This window comes from Coregonus lavaretus (genome assembly GCF_964263955.1).
Source record: "Coregonus lavaretus genome assembly, chromosome: 27".
Classification (NCBI taxonomy): domain Eukaryota; kingdom Metazoa; phylum Chordata; class Actinopteri; order Salmoniformes; family Salmonidae; genus Coregonus; species Coregonus lavaretus.
The window spans coordinates 25,910,598-25,930,406 of record NC_140014.1 but is presented as its reverse complement, the minus strand read 5'-3'; the positions used below and the strand labels follow the sequence as shown (position 1 = coordinate 25,930,406).

Below are 19,809 nucleotides of genomic sequence, written 5' to 3'. Positions count from 1 at the left end.
ATGGATTGTGATACAGCCTGGAGTTGAACCAGGGTCTGTAGTGACGCCTCTAGCACTGAGATGCAGTGTCTTAGAACGCTGCCCCACTCAGGAGCCCAAATTGAACTTTAGCTTTTTATTCCGTACATGAAAACTTAAACGTAAAAGTACATTGTGTGCACTATTTCATCACGCACTGGTTTTTATCCCCAACAAGTCCATTTGGAGGAAACACACCACTGGTGGGGAAATATGCATATTTTAACAGTACACCAAGAGGTTCAGACCATGTTTTCAACACCTTGCTAACAGTCATGGATAAGAGTAAACACAGTCACTCAGGAATTGTAGGGAACATCAATCCGTAAGCATGGGACAGACAAACACCACATACAGCAAACAGGTCTTAGAGAAATCTGATTTGTATTGATCCTTTATTCCAATGAAAAGACACTGATCACCAGAGGACAGACCGACACTAGGCAACTACTGGGCATGCTCTAAGCACTGGGCCATGACATCACTATGACATGAGAACAGAGGCGGAGCTACAATAGATCATTCACTTGTACATCTTTTTACCAAGTCACAGAATTAGAGGGGGAGAGGAGGGTTGCTTTGATCCTGTGTTTGAGCAGACACTTTCTCCAGTATGTGTGCATTTGCTTAACATGTTTTTATAATATGTGTTAGTGATTTATGTGTGTGTATAGAAAGCATGTATGGGGTGTCTAGTAAGCGTGTGTGTGTTAGTATTTAACAGACAGCAGAGCTTCTTTCTCCAGCAGCAAGTCTCCATATCTCTGCTGAAGCTCCTTTTCTCTCTCCTGTTGTCTCTCCACGTCCTCCCTAAGAGCCTAGAAAGAGAAAATGAAGTCCAATAAGCAACTTCACAGGCTGCAGTGTGTGTAGATGTCTGGTGTTTGTGTGATATGGCGGGGTGTGTGAGTGTGTGTACCGCTTGTCTGCGGGGTATCGCTGTGTCTTCTTGTTTCTTCAGCTCAGTGAAGGTGTGGAGCTCCGTAGCTGCCTGCTCAACCTGCTCCCACAGTTCACCATGCTGCTTCAGCAAGCCTACAGCACGGGACTGGTATCCTCCTAGTAACACCTACACACATTATATATACACACACACGTCATATAACTGCTCCCACAGTTCACCATGCTGCTTCAGCAGGCCTACAGCACAGCAATGGTACCGTCTAGAAACACCTTTAGAGAGAGACATACAGAAAGAGTCCTTTTTTTTTTTTTTTTTTTTTTTTTTAGTCATTTAGCAGACGCTCTTATCCAGAGCGACTTACAGTTAGTGAGTGCATACATTTTCATACTCAGTGTATATATATTCACCTTGAGACGGCGCTCCAGACGAGCAGCACGACGGGCCTCACACGTCATGTGGCCTCGGTTGATCTAGGAATACACAGATAAACACACACACACACACTTAACAGCTACATCATGAGTTACCTATGGCTCAGCAGCTTCTAGTGTAAAAAGGACATGATAGCATGTGCATGTAGTCTCACCTCTAGTTTCTTCTCCAGGGAGTCTATGCGGTCCTTCTTGGAGGCCAGGTTGGCCCTGGTGTAGCGGCTCTGGGCAGAAAGGTAGAGCACCTGGCCGTAACATTCCTCCCACACCTGGCTGTAGGCCTCCATGGACAGGTCCCCGTGACCCATACCTGCCCTCACCACCTCCATCTCCTGGCTCAGCAACTCACTGGCCTGATGGGAGAAGTCACACACACTTGATTATTTACGCATTTCACACTAACGTCCACATTGCGTGGACAATAAATTTACTCTACAGGGATGGGCATAAAATAAAATAATATCATTAAATTTTTTCGGATATCTGGATAGTAAAAAAGTCAATGCTATCCGGGATCCTTGGGAGGCCCTACTCTAAACCCATCCTTAAGGATCCCATATAGCACGGACGATAGTGGAAATGCTATTTATTTATTTTTACGCTCTTGACCAATCAAAATGACAAAAAATTAACATGGCAGAGGTAAACTGCAGACAGAGTGCTTTTCTCTGTAGGTTTGGCTAATAGCAATAGTGAAAGAAAAGTATGATTTTCACCATTTTAAAACTGATTCTGATCCAAAAATATTTTCTGGTGAGTATTTTGCATTGATCTCAGGTCTTGTGGAAACTACATTATGTGTACGCGTGTAATTGCCATTTGAAGTGGGGAAAACAGCATAATAATGTCAGGGCAGACTGGAGGACCAAATGGCCAGCTGTAGCTCAATGCACCATTATAAAAAATACACTGAACAAAAATATAAATGCAACATGTAAAGTGTTGGTCCCATGTTTCATGAGCAGAAATAAAAGATCCCAGAAATGTTCCATACGCACAAAAAGCTTATTTCTCTAAAATGTTGTGCACACATTTGTTTACATCCCTGTTAGTGAGCATTTCTCCTTTGCCAAGATAATCCATCCACCTGACAGGGGTGGCATATCAAGAAGCTGATTAAGGATGATCATTACACAGGTGCACCTTGTGCTGGGGACAATAAAGGCCACTAAAATGTGCAGTTTTGCCACAAAACACAATGCCACAGATGTCTCAAGTTTTGAGGGAGTGTGCAATTGGCATTCTGACTGCAGGAATGTCCACCAGAGCTGTTGCCAAATAATTGAATGTTCATTTCTCTACCATAAGCTGCCTCCAACGTTGTTTTAGAGAATTTGGCGGTACTTCCAACCGGCCTCACATGCGCAGACCATGTGTATGGCATCGTGTGGGCGAGCGGTTTGTTGATGTCAACGTTGTGAACAGAGTGCCCCATGGTGGCGATAAGGTTATGGTATGAGCAGGAATAAGCTACGAACACAACTGCATTTTATCGATGGCAATTTGAATGCACAGCGATACCGTGACGAGATCCTGAGGCCCATTGTCGTGCCATTCATCCGCCCCCATCACCTCATGTTTCAGCATGATAATGCATGGCCCCATGTCGCAAGGATCTGTATACAATTCCTGGAAGCTGAAAATGTCCCAGTTCTTCCATGGCCTGCATACTCACCAGACATGTCATCCATTGAGCACGTTTGGGATGCTCTGGATAGACGTGTATGACAGCACGTTCTAGTTCCCGCCAATATCCAGCAACTCCCCACAGCCTTTGAAAGGAGTGGGACAACATTCCACAGGCCACAATCAACAGCCTGATCAACTCTATGCGAAGGAGATGTGTCGCGCTGCATGAGGCAAATGGTGGTTACACCAGATACTGACTGTTTTCTGATACACGCCCATACAGTGGGGGAAAAAAGTATTTAGTCAGCCACCAATTGTGCAAGTTCTCCCACTTAAAAAGACGAGAGAGTCCTGTACTTTTCATCATAGGTACACATCAAATATGACAGACAAAATGAGAAGAAAAAAAATCCAGAAAATCACATTGTAGGATTTTTTATGAATTTATTTGCAAATTATGGTGGAAAATAAGTATTTGGTCAATAACAAAAGTTTCTCAATACTTTGTTATATACCCTTTGTTGGCAATGACACAGGTCAAACGTTTTCTGTAAGTCTTCACAAGGTTTTCACACGCTGTTGCTGGTATTTTGGCCCATTCCTCCATGCAGATCTCCTCTAGAGCAGTGATGTTTTGGGGCTGTCGCTGGGCAACACAGACTTTCAACTCCCTCCAAAGATTTTCTATGGGGTTGAGATCTGGAGACTGGCTAGGCCACTCCAGGACCTTGAAATGCTTCTTACGAAGCCACTCCTTCGTTGCCCAGGCGGTGTGTTTGGGATCATTGTCATGCTGAAAGACCCAGCCACGTTTCATCTTCAATGCCCTTGCTGATGGAAGGAGGTTTTCACTCAAAATCTCACGATACATGGCCCCATTCATTCTTTCCTTTACACGGATCAGTCGTCCTGATCCCTTTGCAGAAAAACAGCCCCAAAGCATGATGTTTCCACCCCCATGCTTCACAGTAGGTATGGTGTTCTTTGGATGCAACTCAGCATTCTTTGTCCTCCAAACACGACGAGTTGAGTTTTTACCAAAAAGTTATATTTTGGTTTCATCTGACCATATGACATTCTCCCAATCCTCTTCTGGATCATCCAAATGCACTCTAGCAAACTTCAGACGGGCCTGGACATGTACTGGCTTAAGCAGGGGGACACGTCTGGCACTGCAGGATTTGAGTCCCTGGCGGCGTAGTGTGTTACTGATGGTAGGCTTTGTTACTTTGGTCCCAGCTCTCTGCAGGTCATTCACTAGGTCCCCCCGTGTGGTTCTGGGATTTTTGCTCACCGTTCTTGTGATCATTTTGACCCCACGGGGTGAGATCTTGCGTGGAGCCCCAGATCGAGGGAGATTATCAGTGGTCTTGTATGTCTTCCATTTCCTAATAATTGCTCCCACAGTTGATTTCTTCAAACCAAGCTGCTTACCTATTGCAGATTCAGTCTTCCCAGCCTGGTGCAGGTCTACAATTTTGTTTCTGGTGTCCTTTGACAGCTCTTTGGTCTTGGCCATAGTGGAGTTTGGAATGTGACTGTTTGAGGTTGTGGACAGGTGTCTTTTTATACTGATAACAAGTTCAAACAGGTGCTATTAATACAGGTAACGAGTGGAGGACAGAGGAGCCTCTTAAAGAAGAAGTTACAGGTCTGTGAGAGCCAGAAATCTTGCTTGTTTGTAGGTGACCAAATACTTATTTTCCACCATAATTTGCAAATAAATTCATAAAAAATCCTACAATGTGATTTTCTGGAATTTCTCTAAATTTGTCTGTCATAGTTGACGTGTACCTATGATGAAAATTACAGGCCTCTCTCATCTTTTTAAGTGGGAGATCTTGCACAATTGGTGGCTGACTAAATACTTTTTTCCCCCCACTGTATATATATATATATATATATATATATATTTTTTTTTTTAAAGGTATCTGTGACCAACAGATGCATATCTGTATTCCCAGTCATGTGAAATCCATAGATTAGGGCCTAATGAATGTATTTCAATTGACTGATTTCCTTATATGAACTGTATCTTTGAAATTGTTGCGTTTATATTTTTGTTCAGTATACATTCAAGTTTGTTTTTTCATTAAATTAAGAATTTCAAATGTCATGGTATATCCTTGTAGGTAACAATGTCACAAGGATAATTTAAAATGTAATTTAGACAAAGCTATTTAGTTGTTTAAAAGACCTAAAAAAAAAATACCTAAATGAACTCAAACGAATACTAACGTCCGTTCGGATATTCGATTAACCGTACCCATCCCTAGTACTCCATCTAGACAGTGTCCATCTTTCCTATTCATTTTAGGATTGCGACATACTAGAATAGACTAAAACACAGCAGATGGAGACCATTGACATTGAAGGGGAAACAGGTTGGGAAACACTGATCTACATTAGATCTTAGGAAACACTGGCTAGTAGGGGTTTGTGTTTGTTTTACCTGTGCCAGCTCCTCATTGCTGATTGGCTTGTAGGGGTGTCTGTCCAGGTGGGCGATGTGTTCTGCGTTATTGGAGGTGGAGGCGGGGCCTCGTTGTTTGCTGCGCTGTGGGGGAATAAACAAAGTACTTCAGTTCCGCTCCAAACGCAGCCCTGTGTGTGTGTGTGTGTGTACACAGTGCATTCGGAAAGTATTCAGACCCCTTGACTTTTTACACATTGTTACGTTACAGCCTTATTCTAAAATGTATTAAATACTATTCCCACCTCATCAATCTACACACAATACCCCATAATAACCAAGCAAAAATAGGTTGACATTTTAGCAAATTTCTTAAAAATAAAAAACTTAAATACCTAAAAACGTAAATAAGTATTCAAACCCTTTGCTATGAGACTCGAAATTGAGCTCAGGTGGATCCTGTTTCCATTGATCATCTGTGAGCCGTTTCTACAACTCGGAGTCCACCTGTGGTAAATGCAATTGATTGGACATGATTTGGAAAGGCACACACCTGTCTGTATAAGGTCCCAGTTGACAGTGTATGTCAGAGCAAAAACCAAGCCATGAGGTCAAAGGAATTGTCCGTAGAGCTCCGAGACAGGATTGTGTCGAGGAACAGATCTAGGGAAGGGTACCAAAAAATGTCTGCATCATTGAAGGTCCCCAAGAACACAGTGGCCTCCATCATTCTTAAATAGAAGAAGTTTGGAACCACCAATACTCTTCCTAGGGCTGGCCGCCCGGCCAAACTGAGCAATTGGGGGAGAAGGTCCTTGGTCAGGGAGGTCACCAAGAACCAAATGGTCACTCTGACAGAGCTCTAGTGTTCCTCTGTGGAGATGGGAGAATCTTCCAGAAGGACAACCATCTCTGCAGAACTCCACCAATCAGGCCTTTATGTTAGAGTGGCCAGACGGAAGCCACTCCTCAGTAAAAGGCACATGACAGCCCGCTTGGAGTTTGCCAAAAGGCACCTAAAGGACTCTCAGACCATGAGAAACAAGATTCTCTGGTCTGATGAAACCAAGATTGAACTCTGGCCTGAATGCCAAGCGTTACGTCTGGAGGAAGCCTGGCACTATCCCTACGGTGAAGCATGGTGGTGACAGCATCATGCTGTGGGGATATTTTCAGCAGCAGGGACTGGGAGACTAGTCAGGATCTAGGGAAAGATGAACGGAGCAAAGTAAAGAGAGAACCTTGATGAAAACCTGCTCCAGAGCGCTCAGGACCTCAGACTGCGGCGAAGGTTCACCTTCCAACAGGACAAAAACCCTAAGCACACAGCCAAGACAAAGCAGGAGTGGCTTCGGGACAAGTCTCTGAATGTCATTGAGTGGCCCAGGCAGAGCACGGACTTGAACCCGATCGAACATCTCTAGAGAGACCTGAAAATAGATGTGCAGTGACACTCCCCATCCAACCTGACAGAGCTTGAGAGGATCTGCAGAGAATAAATGGGAGAAACTCCCCAAAATACAGGTGTGCCAAGCTTGTAGCGTCATACCCAAGAAGACTCGAGGCTGTAATCGCTGCCAAAGGTGCTTCAACAAAGTACTGAGCAAAGGGCCTGAATACTTACGTAAATGCAATATTTCAGTTTATTATTTATTTTTTTGCAAAACTTTCTAAAAACCTGTTTTAGCTTCGTTATTATGGGGCATTGTGTGTAGATTGATGAGGGGAAAAACAACTTAATCCAATTTAGAATAAGGCTGTAACGTAACAAAATGTGGAAAACGTCAAGGGGTCTGAATACTTTCCGAATGCACTGTATACACGTACCTGTTGGTTGGCTGGTGGGTGGTGTAGACAGTCAAAGTGCAGCATGGTGATCATCTCCTTCTTGATCATCTCCTCAGCCTGCTGCAGCTCTGACAGAGGATCTGTTCCCATCGGACGCAGGATAGACTCATTCACCTACACACACAATTATGCATTAGTTTTGTCGCTAATGTTGGGGCCGGGAGAAGGTGATGCAGCACTAGAACGCTGTGTGTGAGAGAGTCACACTGTGTGTGTGCTTACCTCTGATGGTCTGGGTAGAGTCCTCTGTACAGCAGTGTGTCTCAGCTTCAGCTCTTTCTCCTGCTCTGCATCCCGAGCAGCCTGCAACACACAAACAAACACAGTCACAAAAGGGGATAGTCAAGAGCAGAGCTTTATATGAGTTGTATGCATGTGGGTCTGTGTGACTGTATGAGTGTTACCTGTTTGCGTAGCTCTATCTCTGAGGCGTCCTCTATGTATCCGGTCTCTGTCTCCATTTCCTCCAGTTCAGTCTCTGCGTTTTCTGGTAGAACGATCTCAAAGTCGTTCTTGGGGATCGGCAGCGACATCAGACCCAGCTTCAGCTGCTCCCTCGACTCTCGTTGCTACGCGCACACAGAAAATAAAGTTACACACACACAGAAAAACTAACTGAAAACAGTAGCCATTTCAATGGTAGTTTGTGTTACCAGAATTCTAGCGTAGGCAGGGTCTGCTAGTTGTTCCTCAGTATTGATGTTGAGTTTGTCTCGTAGAGGGGTGCGCCCAGGGGTTACTCCAGGGGTCACAGTACCCGGTCCTTTAGGGGTTAACCCTCCCTGGGGGGTCATACTGCCCTCAGATCCCAGACCCGGGGTTCTACAACAGCAACAGTGTTTGTCACTAGTCAGTACAGAATTACTGTGTGTGTGTGTGAATGGCTTGCGTGTTTTTTAATGTATTTTTTATTTTACCAGGTAAATTGACTGAGAACACATTCTCATTAACAGCAACGACCTGGGGAATAGTTACAGGGGAGAGGAGGGGGGGATGAATGAGCCAATTGGAAGCTGGGGATGATTAGGTGGCCATGATGGTATGAGGGCCAGATTGGGAATTTAGCCAGGACACCGGGGTTAACACCCCTACTCTTACGATAAGTGCCATGGGCTCTTTAGTGACCACAGAGTCAGGACACCCGTTTAACGTCCCATCCGAAAGACGGCACCCTACACTAGGCAATGTCCCCAATCACTGCCCTGGGGCATTGAGATATTATTTTTAGGCCAGAAGAAAGAGTGCCTCCTACTGACCCTCCAACATCCAGGGACCGACCAGGACCAAACCTGCTTAGCTTCAGAAGCAAGCCAGCAGTGGGATGCAAGGTGGTATGCTGCTGGCGTGTGTGCGAACGGCTTGCGTGTGTACCTGAAAGGTGTGGTCAGTACAGTATTCGGTGTCTGTACTGCCTGTCTTTGGGGTGTGACTCCTGAGAAGTCACTCTGGTGGAGAGGAGTGTTCAGACCTCCTTTCAGAGGAGTATCTACGTTAGTTAGAGCCATCAGGTTCTGGGCCTCCTGGAGAGAGAGATATGTTGTCAGAGGTATTGTATTAGCATTCAATTGATGTTATGATTCACATTGTATGGTGATATGTACCATAGACAGCTTGCTTGATATCATACCCTGAGAAAGAGAAAAGGGGAGAGTGAATGTGTGTACCTGTAGTATCTTGTCCTGCGCGGCAGGGGTCTTGGGGGTGCGTAGCCCAGTTGCCATGGCGCTGTTGGAAAGGCTGTATTCTGACAGTAGGGCTGAGGAGGCGGAGTTAGTGATCCCAGATTCCTCAGCGGTCTGACGAGCCACTTCACTAGCCTGACCCAGCTTCACCACCTCCTCCAGCTCCGCATCAGAGATCTACACACACACGTCAGCCAGACAACGTCAAGACAAACACACACAGCGTCAGACATACACAGTCAAACTTCACTGGCACTATTTCCTGTAGCTATGCATCAGAGATTTGCGCGCGCACACACACACACAGTCATAGCGATGTTACCTGTGGTGCGGGCAGCACCAGTTTGCTGCGTTTCTTGGTGAACTCCGCTACTCCGCTGGTCTGCAGGATGGCTGACGGAAGATCACTTTCCTTCTTCTTCTTGATCTTCTGTCTATCCCTCTTCCTCTCCCTCTCCTCCTTCTCACTGAGGACACACACATAGTCAGACACACACAGCTCTCTCCTCCACACATTCAAACTGTCAAAATATCTCATCTATACACAGCCCAATCAGATCATACATGTAGCATTCGTCAAGTTGAGTTATAGTGAATGTGTGTGCGACTGACTTGCGTAGCTCTCCGTCCAGGTGTTGTTGTCGCAAGCGTTTGAAGTTTGGTTCCAGACCGTCGTAGAGCTCCATGCTAGTGTCATAGAAACCCTAGAATCATAATAAACATTTAGCCCTAATAATACACACATCACACACACGTTGATGTATGTGTGTGTAATGTGTTACCTGAGAAGGTTTCTTCTCAAAGGGGATCTCAGCATTGTAGTCCACTCCTCTCTTCTTCTTCCTCTTCTTCTGAGCATCGATGCCTGCTGCCCTCAACTCCCTGCGCTTCTGTAGAGCTGCCAGTCGTCTGGGAGTGAGGAGAAAGAGAGGGCGTGCATGTTTGTCAAGGTTGAACGTTTTCTTGATTTGGTGGTAGGCATTGAGGGGATTCGATTAAGATGGACCGGGTTGCACCGGGCTATGGCCCGTCACATGAACGTGCGAAACCGGTGAGGGAGGCACGCCCTGCTCAAATTGAACAGTAATCTGCGTCACTCGGTCATGTTGTCAACAAGGCAGAATGCTGCATCGTTTAGAAACATACATCTGTTTTCCATAAAATATATGTTTGAATTTTCAAGCTAGTTTTCATTGGGAAGGCAAAATATTTTTTATAAAAATAAATCACTTTTGCATGTGAAAACAGAATCCTACTCATTACTCCACGTGCTTAACCTACGTCACTTTTGTTTTGAGACGACGTCGCCGTCGGCCAGAACGGGGCTCACGCCTGGAGGCAGCCCAGTTCCAAAATTAATGCAATCACCTTTCACCTGGTGCAAACCACGCACACTGGGCACCCTGGCCAGCTTAATCGAGTACCCTCACTATGACAGCAAATTCAGAAATGTCTGTCTGAAAGTTATGCAGTTCACAAATGCCAAATCCTGCATTTGTTATATTTATATGACACAGCTCTTATTTGAAACACTGATGTGTGCTGGTGTGTAAAAGGTGTGGGTGTGCGTATACCTGGCCTCCTCCAGTTGTTTCTCTCTGGCTTTCCTCTTGGCTTTCTTCCCCTGAGTGTTGGCCAGACGAGCCCTGGCCTCAGACAGCATCTCCAGCTCATCTATACACACACAAACAGAAACACACCGAGTCAGGAATGGCTGGTGTGGTCTTATTTATTTAATTGTAATAAACCATGCAAGTTGACTGAACAGCAATGAGCCGAGGAAGAGTTGCAATTTGTGTACCTTCGTCCATGTCCACAGGGTCAGGCCTAGCGGGCTTGGTTTCAGGGTTGGGGTCGATCTCTCCAGGCTTCAGTTTCCTGGGATCATCAGCTGTATCCTCCTCATTGTCCCTCTGGGCTGCTTTGTCTCTATACACACACACATCAAGAAAATGCATAAGAACATGCACGCCAAGAGGTCTTCTCTGAACACTGAGAGAAAGTGTTTTTGCGTGGGTCTTACAGTAGAAACTCGTAGTGCTCCAGACACTGGGCAGCGGTGCGTCCTATGATAGGAGCAATGGTCCTCCACTGGGTGGGCATAAGCTTGGCCAGATGGAGTAGCTTCTCCTCTTCTTCTCTGGACCACTCAGTTTTCTTAATGCTGGGATCCAGCCACTCATACCTACACACAAAAACACCACATTGGATACACACAGAACTTTATCCACACAAACACATTAAATACACAAAACTCTATCCACACACACAGAAACCACTCAGTCTTCTTTGGTGTTGGGGCTCAGCTTATCACGCATGCCACACACACCGGTTTTAATGTCTATGACACACACACCACACACACTGACCAGCGGGCCTTGCACTGTTTGGCAGACTTGCGGTGCAGCAGGGAGGCAATACGAGACCACTGGTTCTTCCCATATTTCATCACCGCTGCCTTCAGGATCTCATCCTGGGAGAAAGAGGGAGGAGGTATTATTTTATTGATGAATTCATTGTTCACTGATCCCCGAGTAAAATTCAGTTTCAACTGCAGACAAACAATGTAAAGACAGTGTTAACTAGTAGCTATTACTAGCTAGCTAGTGTCAACTAGCTCACGTTACATTGAAGTTCAGCTAGTTAGCTATTACGGCTAATGTTGTTAGCCAGCAAGCTGACTAGCCAGCTAATGTTAGCTAAAGTGATCCAGTGAATTACAAGCTGTTGAGTAGCTAATTCAGTAAAGACATTTACATGGTAGTTAATTAACCTGGAGTTGATTTAGCTAACTAAAACTGTTTGAATATTAGTTGGAAGCTAGTTAGCAGCAGACGTACTAGCGTTAGCTACGCCAACTTACCTCAGTGTTTCGCCATACACCCCCCTTGATCATGATACGCGGCATCTTGGCTGTTGTGTGTTGCTATTCTTCAGGTAGTAACTATAAAGAAATAACCAGATACCACAATATAAAACAATGATACGAAAAGTTGGACATACAATTGAACAACGATTTAAGAACGTGTGTTTTCAACATTGACAAAAAAAAATCAATATGGCGGCCAGCGGAAGTGCGCAAAGTATTGTCAAATATTTTTTTATAACTAAACCAAGATAGACCATAGCCCGTCGTTTCAAATGCGAACAAATGAAACATAACAAAAATAAATATAAATAAACGTTATTTAACTAGGCAAGTCAGTTAAGAACAAATTCTTATTTACAATGACGGCCTACCAAAATTCCTCCTGGGTTGGGATTAAAAATAGAAAATATAGGACAAAACACACATCACGACATGAGACAACACTACATAAAGAGAGATCTAAGACAACAACATAGCATGGCAGCAACGCATGACAACAGCATGGTACAACCATTATTGGGCACAGACAACAGCACAAAGGCAAGAAGGTAGAGACAACAATACATCACGCGAAGCAGCTACAATGGTCAGTAAGAATGTCCATGATTGAGTCTGTAGTAGTAAATATAATTTGTCGTAGTAGTAAATATAATTTGTCGTAGTAAATATAAAATGTTATAGATTGGTCTGACTAAAATGTTGTGCAAAAACCAATTTGTGTTAGGAGCCTGTTTTTAATAAATGCTGTTTTAGGTCAGAGAACAAAGGACAGAGGAGAACACCATATCTTCTCACCAGATGACCTAGTCTTGCAGGAATGCGATAACAGGACAACACCCCCTCTCCGGCCATAAACCACCAGATACTCCCCACCACTTTCTCTTGACACACACCAATATTTCTCTTTCACGCACACTCATTCTCAACTCCTCACGAGTTCCCTGGACACACACAAACATTTCATTTGCACGCACACTCATTCTCAACTCCCCTGTCTACTGGTCGGGTGCCAAGGGCAGAGGACTCTGCCGTGCACCAATGGGGCTTCTACTCTGGACAGAGCAGACCCGCCTCCTACGCCTCGGGAACCAATCAAGGGACTAGAAGAAGGACCCCTTCCTTTATGTTACATTGTATAAGTAATGCTGTAAACTCTGTTTATGCATCCTTCTCAACTGTCTCCATAAGAGGCAATTGATTGGGTCCATGCATGTTAATTAGCAGGATCCCATGCATGTAGCTTGAACAGTAACAGATATCTCTGTGTTTAATAAACTGCCTTTTTGCTTAAGCAAATTCCTCTCTGTCTAGCGTCGATGGTTTGTACTTCCTCTCCTAATTATGTGTTCACCAACAAGTCTTTGAATTAAGAGATGGAGAGAGAACTGTCCAGTCTGAGTGTTTTTTTGCAGCTCGTTCCAGGCGCTAGCTGCAGCGAACTGAAAAGAGGAGCGACCCAGGGATGTGTGTGCTTTGGCGACCTTTAACAGAATGTGACTGGCAGAACGGGTGTTGTAACAAATGCGGAGTCTGAAATAATTATCACATAATTAATTTTTGCGATCATGTTTATTTTTACATCCGTTATTAGACAGTGGCAAAGCGGAACACTAAAGTAACCCAACACATTTTCTAGTGGGACTCCTTTAGGCGGAACACACCAGTATCGTACCACATGGATCTGCAAGTTTTTTTCTTTTCAGAAGTTGAAAGAAAATCGGTGTGGCAGCAGTATGTAGGAGGGAGGTTCCAAGGTGTGAGAAGTGTGCAGAAAGGCATGAGACAAAGGAATTGTAGCATTGGGGAAAGTAGTGGTATGTGTTAATTGTAGGGGTAGCCATGGGGCTGGGGATCAAAAATGTCCCGTGCGAGAGAAGCAGGTTGAGGTAGGGGGGGGAGGAGTGGTGAGAGTAGTAGATATGTACCAGTACAGAGGGATAGGCCATCAAGGGATATATGTTTCAGTAAGATTGGATTTTTAGCGTTTATAGCAATGGTTATTAATTGTACTGTAGGGATGGAACGTAATTTGAAGAAAATTGAGGTTGTGGTGGCAGCTGCAGAGAGGTATTTGTGTGTGCGAGACTTGACATCAGAAGAGTGAATGCACCAATTTGTAAATCGCTTTGGACAAGAGCGTCTGCTAAATTATGTAAATGTAGAGTTACAGGGAGTGTTAAGTGGTGACATCCCATCATTTCAGGTTGAGGGCATGAGGTAGGAATGAATATTTTTAAATAGTGGAGAAAGGTGGTGTTAATTATTAATAATATTTTTGAATTTGTGAGTGTAATGTTAGATGGTAGGGTTTTACTTTATTTAATTTAATTTTCAAGCAAAATATAAGGGAGTTGTACTCCAGTCTAGTAGGTGGCGGTAATGCAACAAATGCGATGCCAACTGCTGTTAAACCTCATTGAAGAAGAAGAGTGCTGAGCGCTTTTACTTAAACCACACTTAGTAAACGCATTGTAATGTTAAAAGGTTAAACATGAAAGCTAGCTACCTAGCAAGTCAGTTATTTTCAGTAAATGAATTAATAAGCTTAAAGAACAAGCAAAGCATGCCTTTTACATCCACTGCAGTGCACACTGTCTAAACTTAGTTTTAGTGGATACAGTCAAAGCTGTCCCTGAAGTAAGTTCTCCTTACTAGAAAGACTGTATGTCTTCACATCTGGGTCATATGTGCATAAAAAATGGCTTAGCGTATGAAGAGAGATGTACCCAGGTGCACCTAGATAGCTTCAGGGACTAAGTGAAACTCTCTGGGCATGTCGATATATGGCTCTACATACTATTATGGATAGATTGCGTGCCATTAAGCGAGTCCTGCAAGACATAGTCCAAGAACACAACGGTGACAGATCTGTTGAGGCACGAGGTCTGCTTGCACAGATAGATTTACAATTCATTGCGTGCCTTGTTACACTCCATAACGTTTTTGGAGAAGCAACATTTATATCAGATATGCTACAGTCTTCATCACTTGACCTGTCAAAGGCTGTTGATTTAGTTGAAGCCTTAGTTCAAACTTTGAATGACTACAGGGATGAGTCATTTTTTGATGACCTATGGAATGAAGTGTTGAACACTGCTGAGGAATGTGATACTGCAATACAGCCCCCTGCAAAACCACCAAAAAAGCTCTCAATTTAATGGAGACTGTGTACTCAGTACAGTAGGTCAGATTCAGAAATAGACCGTTTTCGTACAACCTTTTTCTACCCTGTCTTAGATCAGATGCTCAATGAGCTTAACAGACGGTTCTCTAGCAAACAATGTGACATAATGAATGGCATCCAAACTCTAAACCCCAAAAGTGATGCATTTCTCAAAGAGAAGTCCCTGTTTCCATTTGCTAGAACGTATGAATCAAATATTGAGGACTTGGGGCATGAACTACAATCAGTTCAGAAGAATTTTACAAAAGAAAATACAAAGTGGCATGCAGAGACCCTCCAGTGTAGTAGAGCTAGCATTATTCATTGAGCCTTATAAATAAGTTTTCTTTGAGCTCTTTAAACTGTGCAAAATAGCTGTTTCAATCCCTGTTAGTACCGCTTCTTGTGAACTGAGTTTTTCTGCACTAAAGCTGGTGAAAACGTATCTTAGGTCCACAATGTCAGATGAGAGATTAAGCAATTTAGGTGCATTAAGTATTGAGTCAAGGATGGCAAAGGCCTTGAATCTAGATGAATTTGCTGATCTTTTTGTAAGAAACCACAAAAACCGTAGAATACAGTTGATGTAACTGATACTGAATATGTAATGCAAATGTAAAAATGTAATGTAAATGCAAATAAATTGTTGAATGATTATAAACATGGGCTTTTCCCTATTAATGCCTGCAATGCAGTGAAGAAAACGATATGACAACAATAATGTCTAATGTAACTGGCCCCTCTAACAGTACAACTGGCCCCAGCCTGGCCCCTCCAGTTGAAATGGTCTAGAACCGCCACTGGACATTTACTGTCAAAATCAAATGAAATGGTTTTTTTTTTGTGTTCATGCAACATCATTTATTAAGATAGTTCCAAGGCAATGGACTCACATATTTGGATATAATTTCCATATAATCCAACATAATGTTATTGCATATGTCATGGAAAGAGCAGGTGTTTATAACTTTTTGTACACTCATTGTATATGATGGAGTGAGAGGACAGAGGTGAGTTGGTGTTACAACTGTTGCTAGTTATATTAAAACATTTATTTATTAAATTAATATTAATATTGTTGCTTTATACAGTAATTGACTAATGTTAAGTAGTTTATACAATTATTTATCTTGTGCTATTGGAAGTTATAATATTAACCCTAATCATTCTCATGCTTTGTTCATCAACATTATATAAAGTAACATGTTCCTTCATCTCTCTCTTTGAACAGAATCACATCCATCCTCTCTGAAAATAAAGTTCCCTACTTTGTGTAACTTATATATTTAACTGTATTTATTCATTTATTTATCAAGACATTATCAATGGTGAGTGTAAAGTTAATTACTCATGACTCTCAAAAGCCGTGACAACCGCAGTTTACTTGTGAAGCTAACGTTAGCGCCGCCCTAAAACCCCAAACACCCCTCTTCAGATTCGACACAAACCTTCAAATAGGTATGTAATAAGACATTATATAAACTCTTTATAGTGTTTTATTGACATTTTAGAGGTGATAAGTTAGACAAATCGTGTGAAAAAAGCAGTTTCCCCACATGACATACTGTATCTTCCCCTTTCACTATCGATCAGTAGGCTTCGCTTCCCCCTTCACTATTTTTAAAAAGACCCGGCGGAGCTCCATTACCTACAGTGGGGAAAAAAAGTATTTAGTCAGCCACCAATTGTGCAAGTTCTCCCACTTAAAAAGATGAGAGAGGCCTGTAATTTTCATCATAGGTACACGTCAACTATGACAGACAAAATGAGGGAAAAAAATCCAGAAAATCACATTGTAGGATTTTTAATGAATTTATTTGCAAATTATGGTGGAAAATAAGTATTTGGTCAATAACAAAAGTTTCCCAATACTTTGTTATATACCCTTTGTTGGCAATGACACAGGTCAAACGTTTTCTGTAAGTCTTCACAAGGTTTTCACACACTGTTGCTGGTATTTTGGCCCATTCCTCCATGCAGATCTCCTCTAGAGCAGTGATGTTTTGGGGCTGTCGCTGGGCAACACAGACTTTCAACTCCCTCCAAAGATTTTCTATGGGGTTGAGATCTGGAGACTGGCTAGGCCACTCCAGGACCTTGAAATGCTTCTTACGAAGCCACTCCTTCGTTGCCCGGGCGGTGTGTTTGGGATCATTGTCATGCTGAAAGACCCAGCCACATTTCATCTTCAATGCCCTTGCTGATGGAAGGAGATTTTCACTCAAAATCTCACGATACATGGCCCCATTCATTCTTTCCTTTACACGGATCAGTCGTCCTGGTCCCTTTGCAGAAAAACAGCCCCAAAGCATGATGTTTCCACCCCCATGCTTCACCGTAGGTATGGTGTTCTTTGGATGCAACTCAGCATTCTTTGTCCTCCAAACACGACGAGTTGAGTTTTTACCAAAAAGTTATATTTTGGTTTCATCTGACCATATGACATTCTCCCAATCCTCTTCTGGATCATCCAAATGCACTCTAGCAAACTTCAGACGGGCCTGGACATGTACTGGCTTAAGCAGGGGGACACGTCTGGCACTGCAGGATTTGAGTCCCTGGCGGCGTAGTGTGTTACTGATGGTAGGCTTTGTTACTTTGGTCCCAGCTCTCTGCAGGTCATTCACTAGGTCCCCCCGTGTGGTTCTGGTATTTTTGCTCACCGTTCTTGTGATCATTTTGACCCCACGGGGTGAGATCTTGCGTGGAGCCCCAGATCGAGGGAGATTATCAGTGGTCTTGTATGTCTTCCATTTCCTAATAATTGCTCCCACAGTTTATTTATTTAAACCAAGCTGCTTACCTATTGCAGATTCAGTCTTCCCAGCCTGGTGCAGGTCTACAATTTTGTTTCTGGTGTCCTTTGACAGCTCTTTGGTCTTGGCCATAGTGGAGTTTGGAGTGTGACTGTTTGAGGTTTTGGACAGGTGTCTTTTATACTGATAACAAGTTCAAACAGGTGCCATTAATACAGGTAACGAGTGGAGGACAGAGGAGCCTCTTAAAGAAGAAGTTACAGGTCTGTGAGAGCCAGAAATCTTGCTTGTTTGTAGGTGACCAAATACTTATTTTCCACCATAATTTGCAAATAAATTCATAAAAACTCCTACAATGTGATTTTCTGGAATAAAATTTCTCATTTTGTCTGTCATAGTTGACGTGTACTTATGATGAAAATTACAGGCCTCTCTCATCTTTTTAAGTGGGAGAACTTGCACAATTGGTGGCTGACTAAATACTTTTTTCCCCCACTGTACTTCAATCATGCAGAGACGGGCAGCATAGAGGTCTCGTCGTTGATTTTGCTGGAAAGGGGATAAATTGTGCTTTAAAATGGTATTAATATTACCATTGACCTGGAAGTATTTAATATTTTTGGCGGTAAAATAAGTGTACAGAACACTGTGGTGCACGGAACTCCGTTAGGTAGCAGTAGCTAGCTAGTTAGCCTGGCACCTGCTAACTTGTTACTATGTGCATGGCCTCCTGTTGGTAACTTTTTAGTAAACGTGTAAGTAACATCAGCAACTGTAAATAGTTATACTTGCTAGCTATGTAACATAATTGACAAGGGTTGACATTGGTTATGATTATGACCATGGATGCATTACAAAATTATAGGCATGACGCAAGATAGGATTCCAAACAGATGTAAATAACAATTATTGGCTATCCAGCAAGCTAGCTAGCTAGGTTTACTAGCTAACAGTGAGGAGAAACAATAATACAACAATTTAACTGTTGTAAATCTCTAAAACTGGTTTTACTATAAAGATATTTGCCTAAGCATGCCTGTTAGACATGACTGTAGCTAGATATTGTCTGCCTACCTACCTAGGTACTTTTGTACGGTCTGGTCACTGTGCAAAGGTTGAGGGTAATGCGATATTTGTTTATATTAGGCTAGATGTTGTTCTAAATGTAATGTGCCTATGAACATGTATGCATGTTCAACTAGTCTACCCTAATGGTGTTATGCTGGCACAGTTCAACTGTCGTGCAAACGAGTATAATGTATTATAATTTTTTGTCTTACAGACAATACTGTGTGGTGCCTGGGCTTCTTTCTGGTGTGGATTCTTGGAGAGAAACATAATTCCTTTGCCTGCGTGTGTCATTGTAGCAGTGTAACTGTATCCCTCTCGATGGATTGGACATTATGCTGGATTTCAAGCAGATGACAACTCAAGAGGAGCTGAATGGCAGTTTGATCATGACAGCACTTCTCCCACTGCTGTATTTTTTAAATATTTTTTAGTCATTTAGCAGACGCTCTTATCCAGAGCGACTTACATGAGCAATTAGGGTTAAGTGCCTTGCTCAAGGGCACATCGATAGATTTTTCACCTAGTCGGCTCTGGGATTAGAACCAGCGACCTTTCGGTTACTGGCACAACGCTCTTAACCACTAAGCTACCTGCCGCCCTGCTGTACAAGTGTTCCTGAACTTAGTGTATGTTTCTTTGGAATGGTAATTTCATTGTGACTCCTCTCCATCATCTGCTGATCACCAGTTATCTTAGCTAGATTGTTACACCAGATAATGTGATTTAACCCAAGATTTTTGGTATCCATTACTGGGAGTTACAGGATAGGTACTGTTTGGTGTAGCACTGTTTACCGTGTACCCCACCATCTTATCTACAGTGCATTCGGAAAGTATTCAGACCCCTTCCCCCTACTTTTTTCCCCTCATCAATCTACACACAATACCCCATAACAACGAAGCAAAAACAGGTTTTAGACATTTTTGCAAATGTGTTAAAAATAAAAAACAGAAATACCTTATTTACATAAGTATTCAGACCCTTTGCAATGAGACTCGAAATTGAGCTCAGGTGCATCCTGTTTC

General features: G+C 43.0%; 1 protein-coding gene across 2 annotated transcripts; it reads right to left on the bottom strand.

Annotated features, from left to right (window-relative positions):
• Positions 1 to 396: 396 nt before the first annotated feature.
• LOC311102296 (cell division cycle 5-like protein) lies at positions 397 to 12,408 on the bottom strand. Of its 2 annotated transcripts, XM_084143596.1 has the most exons (20): positions 12,359 to 12,408; positions 11,789 to 11,869; positions 11,295 to 11,398; positions 10,949 to 11,110; positions 10,727 to 10,854; positions 10,500 to 10,599; positions 9,708 to 9,834; positions 9,538 to 9,629; positions 9,248 to 9,392; positions 8,908 to 9,102; positions 8,615 to 8,763; positions 7,897 to 8,065; positions 7,648 to 7,812; positions 7,466 to 7,546; positions 7,223 to 7,357; positions 5,435 to 5,539; positions 1,509 to 1,706; positions 1,330 to 1,392; positions 938 to 1,087; positions 397 to 836 (listed from the first exon to the last, which is right to left on the bottom strand). In XM_084143596.1, the coding sequence occupies exons 2-20, from the start codon at positions 11,831 to 11,833 to the stop codon at positions 729 to 731; spliced, it is 2,421 nt and encodes an 806-aa protein (XP_083999722.1). In that variant the 5' UTR covers positions 11,834 to 11,869; positions 12,359 to 12,408; the 3' UTR covers positions 397 to 728. The 2 variants fall into 2 exon arrangements, with proteins under 2 accessions (XP_083999722.1, XP_083999721.1); XM_084143595.1 differs by lacking the exon at positions 12,359 to 12,408 and having other exon boundaries at positions 11,789 to 12,003.
• Between the last annotated feature and the right edge of the window lie 7,401 nt (positions 12,409 to 19,809).